The sequence below is a fragment of the Fimicolochytrium jonesii genome (assembly GCF_025526975.1).
Source record: "Fimicolochytrium jonesii strain JEL569 chromosome Unknown EV422scaffold_7, whole genome shotgun sequence".
In the NCBI taxonomy this organism is placed as follows: domain Eukaryota; kingdom Fungi; phylum Chytridiomycota; class Chytridiomycetes; order Spizellomycetales; family Powellomycetaceae; genus Fimicolochytrium; species Fimicolochytrium jonesii.
The window spans coordinates 957,865-973,239 of NW_026515674.1; the positions used below are offsets into that span (position 1 = coordinate 957,865).

Genomic DNA, 15,375 nt, shown 5'->3' on the forward strand with positions numbered 1-15,375 from the left:
CCCTCTTTGACTTCCGGAATGAGGAGGGCGCGGGAGGAGTTCTCCGCTTTGATGCGCTCCCTCGGCCGGACCGACCCCGAGGCCCGGAGCAACAGCCCACCGGACCGTAAGAAACACCCGTCGTTTCGCGCTCTCGCACAACATCCCCCCTGCTCGCCTCCTACACCCACCGTCCGTCGGAAATACCCCCACGACCCAACGCGCAGCAGCCATACGGCCCACCCGCGCAGCGATCCCACTTGCCCATCTTTGCACCCGACTGGTACATCGACACATGTTTACCCCCTCGCTTCACCCCGTTCACATCCCCAGCACACGTGGCCAGACATCATTCCCCCAGTTCTGTTCCGCATTTTTTTTTTTTGGATGTCCGCCCATAGACATTTATTTAGACTACATGTTCTCTATTTGGCTCACTGTTCCCTATTTTCTCTCTCGGTTTTGGTGTTTTGTGGGGTCGGGGCCACGCTGTATATACCATGCTGCTCTGCTTGTCGCTTGTTCTTCAATCTTCTGAATGCGGCTTTTGAGATTCCGTAGAGGTTTCTTTTCCTGGTACCCAAGGTTCTTATGCGCGTCTGTCGTGAAACTCTGACTCTCATACCCAGCGCCTCTCCCACCCCAAAAATGAAGACTGCCCAAAAATCGTGTCGGTATGGCTGCGTGGGGATTGGCGGAGAAGGGATCGGCCCCTCGTCGTCCACGTCGATCCCAGCCCGCCGAAAGAAAAACCCCCTGCTTCTCATCTACACCCCCGCCTCACCACTCTGTCCCTCGCACTCAAGGAATCCCACCCTGAACAATTTCAAACAGCTCCGCGACGTTCATCCCCGTCTTTGCCGACACGGCGCGGAACTCGATGCTCCATTCTTTGGCCTGCTTGAGCGCGTCTTGGGTTGGGACTTTTATCGCGTCTGCGTCATCTGACTAATAGAACATGACCAGAGGGTAGAGTCAGAATATGGATGAAAGTTGAGGCAGCGACTGGGGGGCTGGTTGAATGTACCTTGGTGCCGACGATGACGGCGAGCGCGTCCGGGCAATTGCGTTTGTATTCGTTGTACCAGAACGGCAGCTCCATGAACGAGGACGTGTTGAGCATGTCGAAGCAGAGGATCACTGCCTGTTTACGAGGGCGCGAGCGGGAAAGTGGAGTTTAACAAATGCCCGTGTCGGTGTCGTCCGGCTGTGATGCATGAAAAACGCTTCCCTGCCCACATCCATCCCCCACATCGACTCCTTGTCACACACCCTGCCAGCCAATCAAGCCCTGTCCCGATCCCCGCACACCCCGCACAACTTCCACGAAACGTACGTTAGCTCCAACGAAAAACTGCTCCAAAAGCGCCCGGTATCGCTCATGTCCGCCGCAGCACCAGAGGTTCAACGAATACTTGTTCCTGGAAAAAAAAATCGCCCCCCACGTAAATCATATGTTTCTCGTTTCCCTGTGAGATGTGCCCCACGAATATGTTACTTCTCGGTGGTCGTCTTGACACTCAGATCCGCTCCAAAGGTTTGTTGGTAGTGGTTTGAGTAGGTGTTCGTCAGCGCCCTATTGCGATGGTCCCCATATGAGTCAGTCTTGGTTGGAAATCGCACAAGTGCGGTAGCCATCTGCCTTCTCCCATCCTGCGACTTGTTCAATCCGCCGGCGTCTCCCGGCCCCATGCACTTCGCTGACCCACACAAAACAGACACGGGACAAGAAATATGAGGAGGTGTGCAAATGCGGCGATTTGCGTACGTACCGTTGGACTAGAGCGGACTTCCCGCACCCGGCGGACCCGACGATGACGACCTTTTTGGGCTCGAGGGCGGACGAGGGGGCTGGAGGGGGGTAGGCTGTTGCTGCCATATCTTCTTGTTCGTCGGGTTGTTTGGGGTTGTTTGCTGAATCTGAGGGTTCTGGTCTCCGCGCGACGCGTTGGGAGGCGACGGATGTCCGAAGTCTCGAACGGCGTGGATGCGCCCCCTTTCTGCGAACGAGACGAAGTGTGAGGTTTTGCGTCCTGCCAACTACCCCCGGACTACTCCCTCGCAAAGGCAGTACGTACTGTAACTACAGCACATACCCACCCTCCACCCACTCTGACCCATCACTGGCACTCCTCCTCCCGCAAAATGGACCCCCTCCTAGCCACCCTCTCCCAGACCCTCTCCAACCTGCACACCTCCCGCCATCTCCGCCCAACCTCAGCCACCGACAGCATAACCAACGACCCACTCTACATCTCCCTCACACGCACCGTCGACGACCTCGAGAGGCGGGTCGCGAAATTATCCGCCGCTGTTGAGAGGGAGAGGGTGGTGATTGAGAGCGGGAGGGAGGTGCTTGGGCGGTTGGAAGGGGTTCGGGAATGTGTGGGGCATATGGCGGGGAATGTTCCGGTGGGGGTGCCGCTGGGACGGCGGAGGGAGGAGGGGAAGACGAGGGTGGTGCTTGCGGAGATGGAGAATCATGGGGAGGAGGGGGCTGGAAGAGGGGATACGAAGGATGCGAGGGCGAAGGAGACGGCTGCACCACCACCGCCCGCGCAAGTGAAGAAAACGGTCAACACGACGATTGCACCAGTCACGGTGGCGGAATTCGAGTCGTTGCCCAAATACCAAGGTGCGTACAACCCCACTTGGCACTTCTGTCCAACCATTCCCGTTTTACTGACTAGTTCCCTTGTCACCACCCCCCTAGTCGGCCGCCTGACCCTCCCCAAACTCAACACCCTAATCTCCGAATTCACCCTCCTCCTCCACGACAAACACACCCTCCTCTCCCTGCCCCCCTCAAAAATGACCAAACCCCAACGCGACATCTTCTGGGAGCACAAAAAACACCACACCCCCGAAACCAAGGGCAAGATGTTTATCACGGAGAAGGATGTCGCCAGGGATAAGGAGGTGTTTAGTAAGAGTGCGTTTAGGTTGGATCCGATGGGGAGGAGTGTTGTGGCGATTATGAGGGCACTGGGCAGGATTAGGGAGGTTAGGGGGGGCGGGTGTACGCGGATGGTGGTTTTGTAGGGGTCTGGGGGGGACCGGGGGAGGGACGATGTGGGAAGACGCTTCTTTGTTTGCAGATGGGTTGAGAGACATGCCGGTGTATGTAAATATAAATAATTGTGAGGGGTATTGAACCAATAGATGATAACACTCAATTCGAAACCTCCAATCCAAAAAGTAATCCCATCCAATCCAACCCCTCATCCAAAATCCGCCACATACCCACTCCTCAAATACATATTCGCCCACCGCTCCCCTTCCCCTTCCCCCTCCTCCACCTCATCGCCCCTCTCCCTCAAAACCCCCTCCATAAGCGTCCTCGTATGCAATCCGGGCCTCACCCCCTTCTGCTTCATATACTCCCACACCTCCAACGCCCGGTCGGGTCTCTGCCTAACGAACCGTGCAATCAGCATCCCGCACGTACGCGCATCCAGTGGCTGCGTCGTGTACCGCGGGAGGGTCTGCTTGAAGTATATGTAGGCCTCCCAGGGCAGGCCGCAGCGGATGAAGGCGTAGAGCACAAACCGGTGGAACGACGGATGTGTCGTCTCTATCCTGCATTGGTGTTCTGGCGACATATGCGGTTGGAGCAACGAGGTGGATTTAGCCGTAAGGAGCGCGTCGAGCAGTGCCCTCGCAGCACGCGGACGACGGTGGCGGAGATGCAGGTAAAAAAACGCGAGACAAGTTTTCTGGTCGACGGGGACGGCGTAGGTGTTCATGATATCGAGCAGATGCGTCGCGGCGGACATGGCGTTATGCGCGGCGTAGACTTCAAACACCGCTGCGAAGATCTTGGGGTGTTTGTGGTACTTGACCGCGTCGGACAGGATGGCTGTCGCGACTTTGAGCGTTGAGATTTTGGTTTGTTTTGTGGCATTGTGCCGCGTGATGGGGAGTATGATGGTGGTGTCGTGGCAGAGGGAGTGGATGAGGGCGCGGTAAGTTGAGACGGTCGGGATACGGCCGTGGCTGCGCATGTACTCGTAGACTTTGTAGGCAGCGAGCGAGTCGCGGATGTCGACGAGGGATTGGATGACTGTCTGGAAAAGTTTTTGGTCGTGCGTGCAGTGTTCGAGCATCTCGTCCGCGAGCTGTTTAACGGCAAGGAGTTGCCCGCGCCGGGTGACGGAGGTCAGGCAGGCGCGGTACATCCCCGAATCCAGGTATTGCTGCGAATCCGCCCCTTTCTTCCCACCCCTCCGCCGCGGATCCGAGTCCCTCGCATCACCGACCGCCCTCGCCAACACCGTCAAATGCCGCATCTTCATCTTCATGTACCGCATATGCTCCAACTTCCCCCACCTCTCAAACGAGGCCACAACGGCGTCCCAGTCCATCTTGTTCAGCGGTTCCCCAATCTGGCCCATATCCGCAACCACGCGCTCGATGCGGTCCAGACATATCTGCGGGGAGGTCACCGCGTCTCGTATGAACTCCAAAATGGCCGTGAACGTCCAGTGCGGGGAGCAGCGCAGCGCGGCGAGGTCGTGTGAGAGGTAGCAGTATAGCGTCCAGGGGTCCTCGTACGGGCTGTCGAGGTGGGTGTAGGCGGTTGGCTGGGGAAGGGGGTGGGAGAGGGATTCGCGGTACCATTCGATGGATTGGCGGAGTTCTTCGCGTTGGAGTTTGACGGTAGATTGAAGTAGGGGGTCTTCCTCGAAGCCGCGGGAAGCGTAGTAGTCGTGGAGGGGTTCGGAGACGGGGACTGTCGCTTGTGCAGAAGAGCGCCGGGTTGGGGTTTCGGAGAAGGGTCGCCTAGTCACCGCCATGGCCGCCGTGGGAACGGGTGATACGCTCCCAGACTGCAACATAGGCCCTCCGCTTCGACCTCTATATCCTCCACTCCGTCCTCTATCGCCGCTGCTGCGGTAGTCCCTCTGTGTTGGCAAGATCCGACGAAGCAGGTATCCCGTTCTTCTTGAACTTGACGTTGGTGCTGCACCGAGGCACGAGAAGCCATTCTTGAACATGAGCTCATCCCCGCTTCCCACCACCGCCGCCACCGTCTATTCCCCACTACTATCAGCTGCTCTTCACTCCCTATTCCGCTCTGTTATATCGCCAATATATGTCTAAGGCCGGTGGGGATTCGGAACACCTGTGCGAAGTTCGGAAAGCTCAATTCGTAGGCCGTGATTTCCAGTGTGTGACCGCTTTGGAAGCAGCCGTCTCTGTCGGAGCGGCCGTCTCTGAATGCGGTGGACAGCGCAGACGGCGGAATGGCAACGGTGGGCGTCCAGCGACGGTTGTGTGTGTGTATGTTTGTGCTAATGCCCTCCGACCTCTGTCTGTCCTGAGTGGGCTTGCAACGACGTCAAAAGCGGTCCTTTTCCCACTTCAGCGACTTCAGGCGGACGGCAATCATATGCTCATCCCGCAATCCTGGCCACGCACACAAACACACACTCCCATAAAGCATAGAAGCACAGCCTGTCGCAATGTCACTCGACCACTCCTTCCAACATCTGCAGTCCCTGCTCTCCACGGGCGCTCAAGACCCAACCGCCCTCATCCAAACCCTATCCGCACTAGCGCCGCAAGATGACGCCGCTCGCGACGACTTTGCAGAGCACACGGCCCTGATCGACTTGCTTGCCGGCCTTTTGACGGACGTAACGAGTGGTGATGTGGGGGTAAGGACGACGATTGCGAATGTCTTTGCGGAGGCTGCTAAGAGTGGTGAGTTTGTGATGATGGGAGGTGTGATCTGTGGTCGGGGATGGGTAGCGGAGTGAGCCCTACTGCTGTTGAGCGAGGCGCAGGGATGCTCAAGGCAGGCGAGCAGAGGCCAGGCTTCGTCTTATGGTATCGAGGAGACACCGGCAAAGCGCGGATGGCGGAAGATTGCATCCGCATGACCTAGTCTATCGCGAGCGGAGCGTGCAGGGGTAGTGTTACATCCCTCGCTCTACTGCTTCAAAATCCGGTTCGCCAAGGCAATTGCATTCCTTACCTGACCCAGTATCCCTCTCTCCCATTCAGAGTCAGCGAGAGACCCAATCGCAGAAGCCGGCGCCATCCCAGCCCTGATCGCCCAACTCAAACTGGGCCACTCTACAACAAGCAGCGACGCAGACAACCTCGTCATCCAAAGTCTCAGAGCTCTCGCAAACCTCTGCTATGACCACGACATCAACCGCGAAAAGGTCTTAGAGACACCGAACGGCATTGCCGAGATCGCTTCCTACCTCACATCTCCCAAAATCGCACTGCTGACGACGGCCAGTGGCGCACTGACGAATATCAGCATGGACAATGAACCCGTGCAGGTGGAGATCCTGAAAGCGGGTGTTCTCAATGTCTTGCTTCAGATCCTGACCAGGCATCTGGACCACCCGGCTACGGACGACAACCCGGACGTCATCAAAATGAGCATCGCGGCGATCCGGCTGATCAGCAATCTGTCGGAAAGCGACCGGGGTGTGAATGAACTGCTAGCAACCGACGGGCTTTCGATTCTCCTGAAGTTGCTTCGGTACAAGCACAACGTGATCCTGCAACCCTCCGTGACGTCAACCCACCTACAGGACGCACTAGAAGCCCTGGACGCACTCACGACCGTCCTCGAAGCCATCAGCGAGAACGACGCCGTGCAGCGGGCCATCGTGTCTCGCGACCTGTTTGAAAACCTACTCGACTTCGTTGACCACCGCCCCACCAAACCGCGCGCGGAGTTCGACGAGGAGGCTTGGCAGACGTACGCTGACGTGCGGAAGACGGTCTCGCGGATAGCTACCCTGGTCTCCATGAACGACGCCAACATGTTTGACATTCCCCAGAAAAGCAACATCATGAAGCAGCTGACGGAGTGGATGGCCCATGGGTCCGGCAGCCATCTGAGTTGGGCGGAGGAGGACGAGATCCGCATGTCCGGGGCGTTGACGATCGGGAACCTGGCTCGGAGCGATACCACCTGTGTCGATCTGGTCGAGCGACACGGCGTCGTTCCCCCCATGCTCGCCCTCCTTGAGTTGGAAACGCAGCGGACGAAGAACGCGGGTGCGGAAATGAAGGGCATCATCAAAGTCCTGCACGCGGTCATTGGTGCCCTCAAGAACCTGTCCCTCGCAAGCGCCAATCGCGCCCGGCTCGGCGACCTAGGCGTTATACAGAAGATCTCGGACACCCTCGAGATGCCGAAATGCAAACCCGTGCATTACCTCGCCGTCGGGGTCCTCAAGAACCTGTGCGCTGGCAGCAACGACGCGAATGTGTACCGCATTGTCACGGGGCAGGAACCGCCTAAAGACGCCGCGTCCTCATCCCTGGTCTCATGGCCGGCCACCCCCGCCGGCCAAAAAACACCCCTGAACAAGATCATCAACCTGATCTGGAACGCAACCGGCGACAACGACACGGGCATCCGAAACGAAGGCGGCCGTCTCCTCGTCAACCTCGTCCGCGCCATCCACCGCGCCGGCCCCTCACCCCTCCTCAACACCCTCATCAAAGCCCGCTGCATCGTCCCCCTCATCCAGATCGTCACCGGCGCCCTGCTCACAAAAGCCCGCGCATCAGAAGCAGAGAGCGGTCCGTCGAATACGGAGGAAGAAGACGACCACCACGTCCATTTCGACGCGACACCCGTCGAGGGGCAGGTCTTCCCAATGGTCCAGAACGAGGGCGTCGTGGCGCTCATCCTCCTCGCCGACGCCAGCCCGGACTCCATCACGGCCATCAGCAAATACCACGCCTCGATCGTCCCCACCGTCGTCAAGATCCTCACCAGCGGCCTGGAGACCGGGGACGGCGGTGCAGGTGGTGGTGTGGAAGCGGCGGACCCGACGACGAACCCGGCGGACCCGGCCTACACGTACGCGGACGAGTCAAAGACGAACGTGTGTGTGCTCCTGCAGGCGCTCGCACGCACCAACGACGAGTTCAGAGACCGCCTCCTGGCCGCGGGTATCAAGCCCGTCCTGGACGCACTCCGGAAACAGGCACCCGAAACGGCGTCGGCCCCAGCACAGCAGGAACGGCCGTTGGAACCCCCACCGGCGACAACAGGCGCCCTGCTCGGCCGATCTATCACCAAATCGGCCCGCCAGCTCTCCGACAACGCCATCAGTAAACGCGAGCTGACGACCGCGTTTGGAACGGAGGAGAAGGCGCCTGGGTATGTGAGCGGGGTCGCGTTGCCCGGCGCGGCCGCGGCGCTGTTGATGGTGTTGTGATGAATACCCGTGTCCTCGCAAAAATCTCTGTGTAGACCTTGTCGCCCCCCCACCTTGTACTGTAACGTCCGTCCCCCGTGAATTGTTCTGTACCCTCAGTCTTTTAATCTGCCCTTCTCGGAACACCCCTTTCAAACCTACCTTACGTTCGCGTTCTGCGGCGTTTTCGTGGCGTCCCCGGAACTGAAACCATGTGTTCTGTTAGTTGGAATCCTGTGTATATACACAGTATATACCCAGTATATACCATGATAGAACAAATATCTCCGGCACAAAAGGAAACTTTTGACATTTTTTCTTTTACGCCAATACGTGTCACATGTACGAGACGAAAACGATGAAGAAGAAGAAGTCGGGCGAAGAAGCAAGTCTACGCGCAGAACAAATGGGGTGAAGGGAAAACGGTATATATATACGCAGGGGGGAAAAACAAAAGCAAACACAAAAAACAAAGAGCGAAAGATGAAATAGATACATGAAGGACGAGGGGGTATGGAACACGTATGCGGGTTAGGTAGGAGGGTGACGGGGGTACCGAACAGATATATACAAAAAACCCCGTTCGAAGTGGAAAAGTCCTCTTCAAGCGCCCTCGACGGTGACCCTGATACAATCATCCTGGGCGCCTCTCTGCGCCACGGGCATGATCACGGGCTGATGCGAGTTACTCCCGCTCATGGAGCAGATGCGATACACGCCGTCCTCGGTAAACGTGCCGCCCGGCACCGTGACACTCAACGTGCGGCCATTCTGCGCTTCGTCATTCAGCCCCTTGAAGAAGGCAAACGTTCTCGCGTCGGGCGCGGCGTTGGCTTTGGAACCCAGCGGTTGGATGGTGATATGCGAGTGGCCTTGGATGACGCCGTCGGAGTTGAGGGTTTGCGGGATGGTGTAGTAGGTTTTGGCTGGGTCGGAGAAGAAACCGGTGTCGAGGTTGCGGTAGTCGACGGTGACGAGGAGGTCGGAGGAGGCGTCGAGGGTTGCGCCGTTGGAGGGGGAGGTTATTAGGCTTGAGACCTGGGTTGGGGGGAAGTGTGGGGATGGTTAGGATTGGATGACTGTAGAAAAGGATGACTGTGCTCAGCTGTGCTGTGCTGTTCGGCCCCCGTACCATGTTGGCAGTAGTAGGCAAGGCACCAATCGGAGTACTCGTGCAAGCGCCATCCTTGATCTGAGTTCCATCTGAAGGAGTGAGTCCCGTGTCCTTGCAAAACTGAGAGACTGCCGCGGAGGTATCGCCGCCGCCGTTGCCGTTGTTGCCGCCGTTATTGCCGTTACCGTTGCCGTTGTCGCCGCCGTTGTTACCGTTGCCGTTGTTTCCGCCGTTGTTTCCGCCGTTACCGTTACCGTTGCCCTTCCCATCACCACCACCACCGTTGTTACCGTTGCCCCTCCCACCACCACCACCGTTGTTGTTGTTGTTGTTGTTGTTGTTATTTTTGTTCGGCTTCTTCTGACCCTGGCGTCTGTTACGCTGGCCCTGAGGCGAGGCGTCGACCAGGTTGGGCAAGATGCAGAGGACGAGAATGGCGATGAGGGCCAGAAGGATGCTGACCCTGCGTGGGGACTGTGTGGTGCGCATGGTTTTGGAAGGTTTTTGTGGGTGGATGGTGTTTTTGGAAGTTCTGTGCTGTGCTGTGCTTTTGCCGAAGGGGTGTGGGAAGGCGGAGAACGAAAAGAGAAGTGGTTGCGAAAGATCGGAAGGCAGCAGCAGCTATTAGCTCTCTCTATAGAGTCTCTCCTGGCGCAGCCAACTCACGAGCGGGAGGGGTGAACAGAGTCAGTCCGTACGTAGGTGAGAAAGAGGAGAGGGAAAAGCGAGGGAAAGTGCGCTGGGGTGATTTGCTTTTGTATTCCCGTCGTCTCTCCTACTGCAGCGAGCGAAGACGAGGGAGGGCATGCTGAGCCCCTTCGTTCTCCCGCTTTGATTGAGTTGGTTGATTCCGCTGCTTGATTGCTTGCCGTGCAACGACCCTTGTCCGAAAGCACAGCGAGCGTGGGAACATCGGCCGCTCCCGTCTGCGAGTTCTGTCTGGATCCATTTACGTACCATTGGGTTATTGGGAGACATGCGGGCCCCCACTTGCGGCCAACCAGCGGTTTCAAGAACATTCGGGGAGGGGTTCTTGTTGTGCAATGCAATGCCCATGTTGCGGGGGGGGGGGGGGTCAAATCAAATCAACCGGAAAAAAGGGGTTGACGGGGGGGGTTGAAAGAGACGCGTCTGTCGAAATTAAGACGCGCTTCCGGACGTTGCACAGGGCCGCAGAACGCGTCGCGTCGCGTCTGTTATGCTGAATGTCCGAAAATGGCCCAAAGGACGTCCCATTTCAAGTTGCTTGCAAACAAACAATAAGAGCGTGTATGCAGGGCAGGCCGAAGGAAAGCCTCGTTTCCCTCGACTTCGAAGGTTTCCCTGATCTCCTGCCCGGCCACCGGGTGAACTTTTTCATCTCCTTTTGAACGTTTGGACAAGTCTGATGGGGTGAACGTGACCCCCGTCGAGATTCCTCCATATCGATGCCCACCTTCTATAGTATGATATGCCATCCCTTCGTCTTTGGGAAGATGTTTGACACGCCGAAAAAATGGGGAGATATACTCGCTCGGGGGTCTCAAAATGAACCCCGCGCCGCAAAAACAAACCCAGCTGTGGACTACATTAGATGCATCGTATTCTCCACACACATGAGACGCTTCAACAAGTATATGACCACCAATCAGAAACAACCATATGAGGCGGGCACCCATCAGCCCATACATATAAACCGTACGCCCGACCATACATACATATATACCCACGCAAGTGATTTGGGCCCAAGTGGCCCAAATTCACGCCCAATACGCCCCTCCTACAAATAAACAACATTATTCTCCACCCCCATCTCATCCCTCTCCACCCTCGCCTCCGCATCCACACACCACACCCCATCCACAACAAACTTGTACACCACCTTCCCATCCGCCGTCTTCTCCCGTGGGATGCTGATCGTCGCGGAACGCGTGCTGGGGTCGAGGTGCACGCTGCTGGACCAGTCGTCGAAGGTGCCTGTTACGAGGACGGAGGTGCCGGGGTGCGGGTAGTGAAACGTGTGCGTGTAGGTTGCGGGTTCCGCGCCGGCGTCGCTGTCTTCGATAGAAGCGGAGGGAGGCCCGCCCAGATCCGCGACACGGTCCGAGTCCGCCGCGACAGAGTCCAGCACCTCGCTCTCGACCGCCTCATGCTTCTCCCCCTCCGCCTCAATCGCCGGCTGTTCCTGCTGCTCCTCCCGCGCCGACGCCTCAAAGCCCTTAAACTCCGCAGCCTTCCGCTCAATCTCCTCCACGTTAACTGCAATCATTGCGTGCGACAACTCGGTCAACGCATCGCGTTCTGCTTTCACTTCTTCAAGCTGTTGTTGAACCGTCTTGAGATTTGCTTGCGACATTTGCAATTCCACGGAAAGTTGTCCGATCAGGTCGTTCTCGCGTTGTTGGTCTGTTTTAGCTTGTGTTAGCTCGGCGGTCAACTCTTCGACTCGCCTCGTAAGGTCCGCGAGCTCCGTGCGCGTTTCAGTGAATGTCTTTTCCGCCTCCGTCTTGGCGTCCGACAGCGCTTTGCGGCATGCGTCGAGCTGGGTTTGAAGGGCTTGGTGTTGTTCGTTGACGGTGGTGAGTTGCGTTCGGAATTCAGACCCTTCTTTCTCGAGCTTCTCCTTTTCTGCCGTTACGAGAGCTAGTTGGTCGCGAGCTTCGGATGCCGCCTTCTCGGCATTCTCCTTCTCGCCGACAGCAACTGCAATCTTCTCCCTCGCCTCCTTCAGCTCTTCTTCAACTCTCTTCTTCTCGTCAGCCAATTGGCCAAGCTGCCCCCTCAACGCCTTCACCTCCTCAACCTCCCCGGTCAATCGCTCAACAACGCTCGCCAACCTTCCATTCTCCCCCCTCAAACTCTCAATCTCAGCCCTATGCTGAAACTCCACCTTCCCAACCTCCTCACTCTTCTCCTCCACCTGACTCCTCAAATGCTCAATCTGCGTGTCCCGATCAGCGGTCGCGTTCGTGAGTTCCGCATGCAGATGCTGGATCCGTTGTTCAGTCTCATTCGCTTGTTGTGTAGAATGGTGGAGTTGCCCGCGCAAGGCGGCGACTTCCGCAGCGTGGAGCTCGCGTTCGGTGGTGAACTCCTGCGTGAGACGCTTCACAGCCCCGTCAGTCTTCTCACGCTCGGCGGTGAGTTCCTGCGCGAGACGGGAGATGGTAGCCTCGTCACGCGCGATCTGCGATTCGTATTTCGTCTCAACGTCCCTGACGGCGGTTTCAGCCTCCCGCTTGCCGCGTTCCTCGCCCTCGAAAGCGGTTTGAAGCTGAGATCTCAAGTCCGCGATCTCGTCATGCAACAGTGCATCGGCGTCTGTCGCCTTCGTCGCCGCCTTGACAGCCCTCTGCGCACGTTCCTCAGCCTCCCTGACATCCAAATGCAGCCTATTGACACCCTCAGTCAAATGCCTATTGGTCGTGCGCACAATCTCGACCTCGGCGTCCTGGCGTTCCAGCTTGTCTTGCAACTGTTGCAGCTGGTTGGTGAGGGTGTCGATTTGGGTTTGGGACGCGGCTTTTTCGGTGAGGAGGGTAGCGATGGTTTGCGTAGAGTCGGTTAGACGGGCGTTGAGAGCGGTGACTTCAGTGAGGGTGATGTGGGTGTTGGATTGGAGGGCGGAGATGTCGGTGGAGAGGGCGTCGAGGTCGTTCTGTGCGCGGTTGGTTTGGACACCGTTGACGGGAGTCTTTTGGGACGCGAGGGTGGGCTTTGCGGAGGTCTTGGGTTGCTCCTTCGCGGCGATGCGAGATTCCAACACGGCGGGCTCAACGGCCTTCGATGACACGGACGCTGTAGGAGCAGGAACCTCGGAGATCTCAACATCCCTATCCACAGCCAGCGCATCGGCCACCGGAGCAGCCGTCGGAACATACTCATCCGCAGCCGGAGCCACAGCAGCCTCAGCATCCCTACTCACATCCGCGGCACCAACCGCAGCATCCCCACTAATCGGCACAACATCACCAGCCCCTTTCTGCACCACTGCAGTAGCATGTGCAGCAGCAGCATGCTCAGCAGCCAATTTCGCCTTCTTGTTCCTTTTAGCCGCCTTCTCAGCCGCAGCAGCAATCGCGGCGAGCTGACCTTGGTCTTTGCCCAGCTTAGCGGTGGTTTTGGGCTTTTGCAGGGTGGTGAGGTGCAAGAGGTCGGCGAAGTTCTCTTCTTCTTCTTCTACAGGCTCGGTTTCGAGGGAAAGGCTGCGGCTAGAGGCGGCGCCTGGGGATTTGGCTTCGGAAGCGATGGGTGAGGTGCTGCGACCGGCTTTGGCGCCTTTTCTCTTCTTTTTCTTGCCGATCTGCAATGGAAAGAAAATAGTTTGGTATCAACATTGTGTAAGATTGGGCGATGGGATCAAAAAGACCCTCGCATCCGCATTCGCTCTAAAATGCGCTCGCTACCGCACGAGTCATGTCCATATCTCACAAACCCACCTGCTCAACCCCACCGACCTCATCCCTCACCTCCTTCACTTCCACCACCCCATCCTTCTTCCCCTTCTTCCCACTCTTCTTCTTCCCCTTCTTCCCCTCCACCTCATCCTCACCCTCCAACAACTCCCTCAATAACTTCCCATCATCCCCAGCATTCTTCCGACCACCCGTGATGTTAGCGACCCATCCAAAGTAGATAGCAGCGAGAGCGGCAGTGGTGGCGGTGGCGAGGACTGAGAGGCCGATTACGGCGCCGAGTTGGGGTTGGCTGGGTGGAGTGGTGGGCTGGAGGGGTTCTGATGACATTTTTGTAGTGTGAGATGAGATGTTTGTGGACAGCGTGTGAATAGTGTGCTCGAATTCTGTGATCAACGATATGAGGATAAAGTGGTCGGATACGATTGCCCAAGGAAGGAAGGGCGATCCGTTATGGAGGCTGACAGCGGTGCCGACTGGGAAGATCAAGCGGAGCGGAGTAAGGGATGCCACTGTGGTGGTTCTTGAGCAGCGGGCGGGTTTCCATCGATGGGGCGATTGGGGCAAATGAGATGCTAACCCTAATCTAATCACCGCGTTGGGTTAATTAGAACTCGGAACAACGGAGGCGGAAATCGCTAATCACGCGCTAATCATTTGCACAAGCTCTTGGGACAAGCTTCTCAGATCAGAGCACGCAATCGCCCCTCATTGCGACGCGTAGGCTCCCCAACACCGCCGCCGGCAATTGCCCCGCATGGCGCAGATTCGGCGCTTGCTGCCGCAACGAAAACATGTCCCTAGCATCAGTGAAATTGCATCGATGGCGATGAGAGATGGACCGGAGTGGTTTCCGAGGTTGGAAGCGCATATTAGAGCTGCTCCAGAGTCCGGACACAGTTGAAATTCAATGGAGGTCTCTATATCTAGCGACATTTCCAGGCACTTGCAAGTCACTTTACGTTTTTCTCGCCCATCTTGTGGCGGTTGTGGAGAGTGTATGAAAGAGGAGGTCGGAGGGACTCACAGGAATACTCGGATATGCCAGAATTTATAACGAGAACACACTGGACGGGGTGTGAAGTGGGAACATCTGGCTTTCCAGACAAACGACGAGGCTATTCGAGGGTTTTGGGAGGCCATCACCATTTCTTGAAGATACGGCTCAGCCCATTGGTGTGCCTCGAAAATGGGGCAGCTTACAGCATGCCACCTCGAAAGCAGGATTGACATTGTGTGGGATTTTCCACGCATTTGAACGCATTTCGAGGAGTAACCCATTACGCCACTGCTAGGGCGGCTGCATCAGATCGAGATGCGGTCTATAACATGACGTGCAGATCGGCTGGTTCCTAGTGTTTTTTTGGGCTGGTGGGGTGAAAAGGCCATGCTCCCCATCTTAGTCATCTGTCAGATCTTTGGATAGAATTTTGGACTGTTTGACGTGCCGATGCAAAAATTCAGACGAAGGGCCGGCAGACGGGTGTGGAATTTTGAGCAGCGATGAAACGACACTCTAACTTCTGGAGCTCGGTCGATAGTGGACGGACCCTTTGCCGCTGTTTGATTCCAACAGCGTCGTTTCCGGGCACAGGGCAGCAACAGTCTCTCGAAGCATGTTTGCCACCCGGCGTGTACCACCACTCGGGGTACAGATAGACGGCCGATGCTAGATAGATACATGTGGGCACCGTCTATGCAGAGAGCG

At 57.1% G+C, this 15,375-nt stretch overlaps 6 protein-coding genes across 6 annotated transcripts; 2 read left to right on the plus strand and 4 right to left on the minus strand.

Annotated features, from left to right (window-relative positions):
• Positions 1–780: 780 nt before the first annotated feature.
• On the minus strand, positions 781–1,858 carry EV422DRAFT_566363 (P-loop containing nucleoside triphosphate hydrolase protein; the record flags this gene model as incomplete). Its single annotated transcript, XM_053072429.1, has 5 exons — positions 781–927; positions 1,007–1,123; positions 1,316–1,400; positions 1,478–1,555; positions 1,752–1,858. 5 exons carry the CDS (start codon positions 1,856–1,858, stop codon positions 781–783), a joined length of 534 nt encoding a protein of 177 aa, XP_052927004.1.
• A 132-nt stretch (positions 1,859–1,990) lies between these two features.
• On the plus strand, positions 1,991–3,025 carry EV422DRAFT_410532 (uncharacterized protein). Its single transcript, XM_053067031.1, has 2 exons — positions 1,991–2,614; positions 2,693–3,025. Exons 1-2 carry the CDS (start codon positions 2,125–2,127, stop codon positions 3,019–3,021), a joined length of 819 nt encoding a protein of 272 aa, XP_052927005.1. The 5' UTR covers positions 1,991–2,124; the 3' UTR covers positions 3,022–3,025.
• Positions 3,026–3,200: 175 nt separating this feature from the next.
• Positions 3,201–4,775, minus strand: EV422DRAFT_505476 (uncharacterized protein; the record flags this gene model as incomplete). Its single annotated transcript, XM_053068490.1, has 1 exon — positions 3,201–4,775. The coding sequence occupies one exon, from the start codon at positions 4,773–4,775 to the stop codon at positions 3,201–3,203; it is 1,575 nt and encodes a 524-aa protein (XP_052927006.1).
• A 565-nt stretch (positions 4,776–5,340) lies between these two features.
• On the plus strand, positions 5,341–8,542 carry EV422DRAFT_525058 (armadillo-type protein). The gene is made up of 2 exons (XM_053070024.1): positions 5,341–5,685; positions 5,989–8,542. The coding sequence occupies exons 1-2, from the start codon at positions 5,445–5,447 to the stop codon at positions 8,178–8,180; spliced, it is 2,433 nt and encodes an 810-aa protein (XP_052927007.1). The 5' UTR covers positions 5,341–5,444; the 3' UTR covers positions 8,181–8,542.
• On the minus strand, positions 8,455–9,861 carry EV422DRAFT_410575 (uncharacterized protein). The gene is made up of 2 exons (XM_053067032.1): positions 9,292–9,861; positions 8,455–9,197 (listed from the first exon to the last, which is right to left on the minus strand). Exons 1-2 carry the CDS (start codon positions 9,760–9,762, stop codon positions 8,763–8,765), a joined length of 906 nt encoding a protein of 301 aa, XP_052927008.1. The 5' UTR covers positions 9,763–9,861; the 3' UTR covers positions 8,455–8,762.
• An 889-nt stretch (positions 9,862–10,750) lies between these two features.
• On the minus strand, positions 10,751–14,316 carry EV422DRAFT_525061 (uncharacterized protein). The gene is made up of 2 exons (XM_053070025.1): positions 13,692–14,316; positions 10,751–13,555 (listed from the first exon to the last, which is right to left on the minus strand). The coding sequence occupies exons 1-2, from the start codon at positions 13,995–13,997 to the stop codon at positions 11,033–11,035; spliced, it is 2,829 nt and encodes a 942-aa protein (XP_052927009.1). The 5' UTR covers positions 13,998–14,316; the 3' UTR covers positions 10,751–11,032.
• Between the last annotated feature and the right edge of the window lie 1,059 nt (positions 14,317–15,375).

What these genes read in the sequence shown, in the direction of transcription:
- EV422DRAFT_525058 (XM_053070024.1), top strand. Translation starts at nt 5,445, where the DNA reads ATGTCACTCGACCACTCCTTCCAACATCTGCAGTCCCTGCTCTCCACG. An exon ending in TGCGGAGGCTGCTAAGAGTG is followed by an intron (nt 5,686 to 5,988) that starts GTGAGTTTGTGA and finishes TCTCCCATTCAG; the next exon opens with AGTCAGCGAGAGACCCAATC.
- EV422DRAFT_410575 (XM_053067032.1), bottom strand. Translation starts at nt 9,762, where the DNA reads ATGCGCACCACACAGTCCCCACGCAGGGTCAGCATCCTTCTGGCCCTC. An exon ending in TGCCTACTACTGCCAACATG is followed by an intron (nt 9,198 to 9,291) that starts GTACGGGGGCCG and finishes CCCCCAACCCAG; the next exon opens with GTCTCAAGCCTAATAACCTC.
- EV422DRAFT_525061 (XM_053070025.1), bottom strand. Translation starts at nt 13,997, where the DNA reads ATGTCATCAGAACCCCTCCAGCCCACCACTCCACCCAGCCAACCCCAA. An exon ending in AGGTCGGTGGGGTTGAGCAG is followed by an intron (nt 13,556 to 13,691) that starts GTGGGTTTGTGA and finishes TTTCCATTGCAG; the next exon opens with ATCGGCAAGAAAAAGAAGAG.
- EV422DRAFT_410532 (XM_053067031.1), top strand. Translation starts at nt 2,125, where the DNA reads ATGGACCCCCTCCTAGCCACCCTCTCCCAGACCCTCTCCAACCTGCAC. An exon ending in GTCGTTGCCCAAATACCAAG is followed by an intron (nt 2,615 to 2,692) that starts GTGCGTACAACC and finishes CCACCCCCCTAG; the next exon opens with TCGGCCGCCTGACCCTCCCC.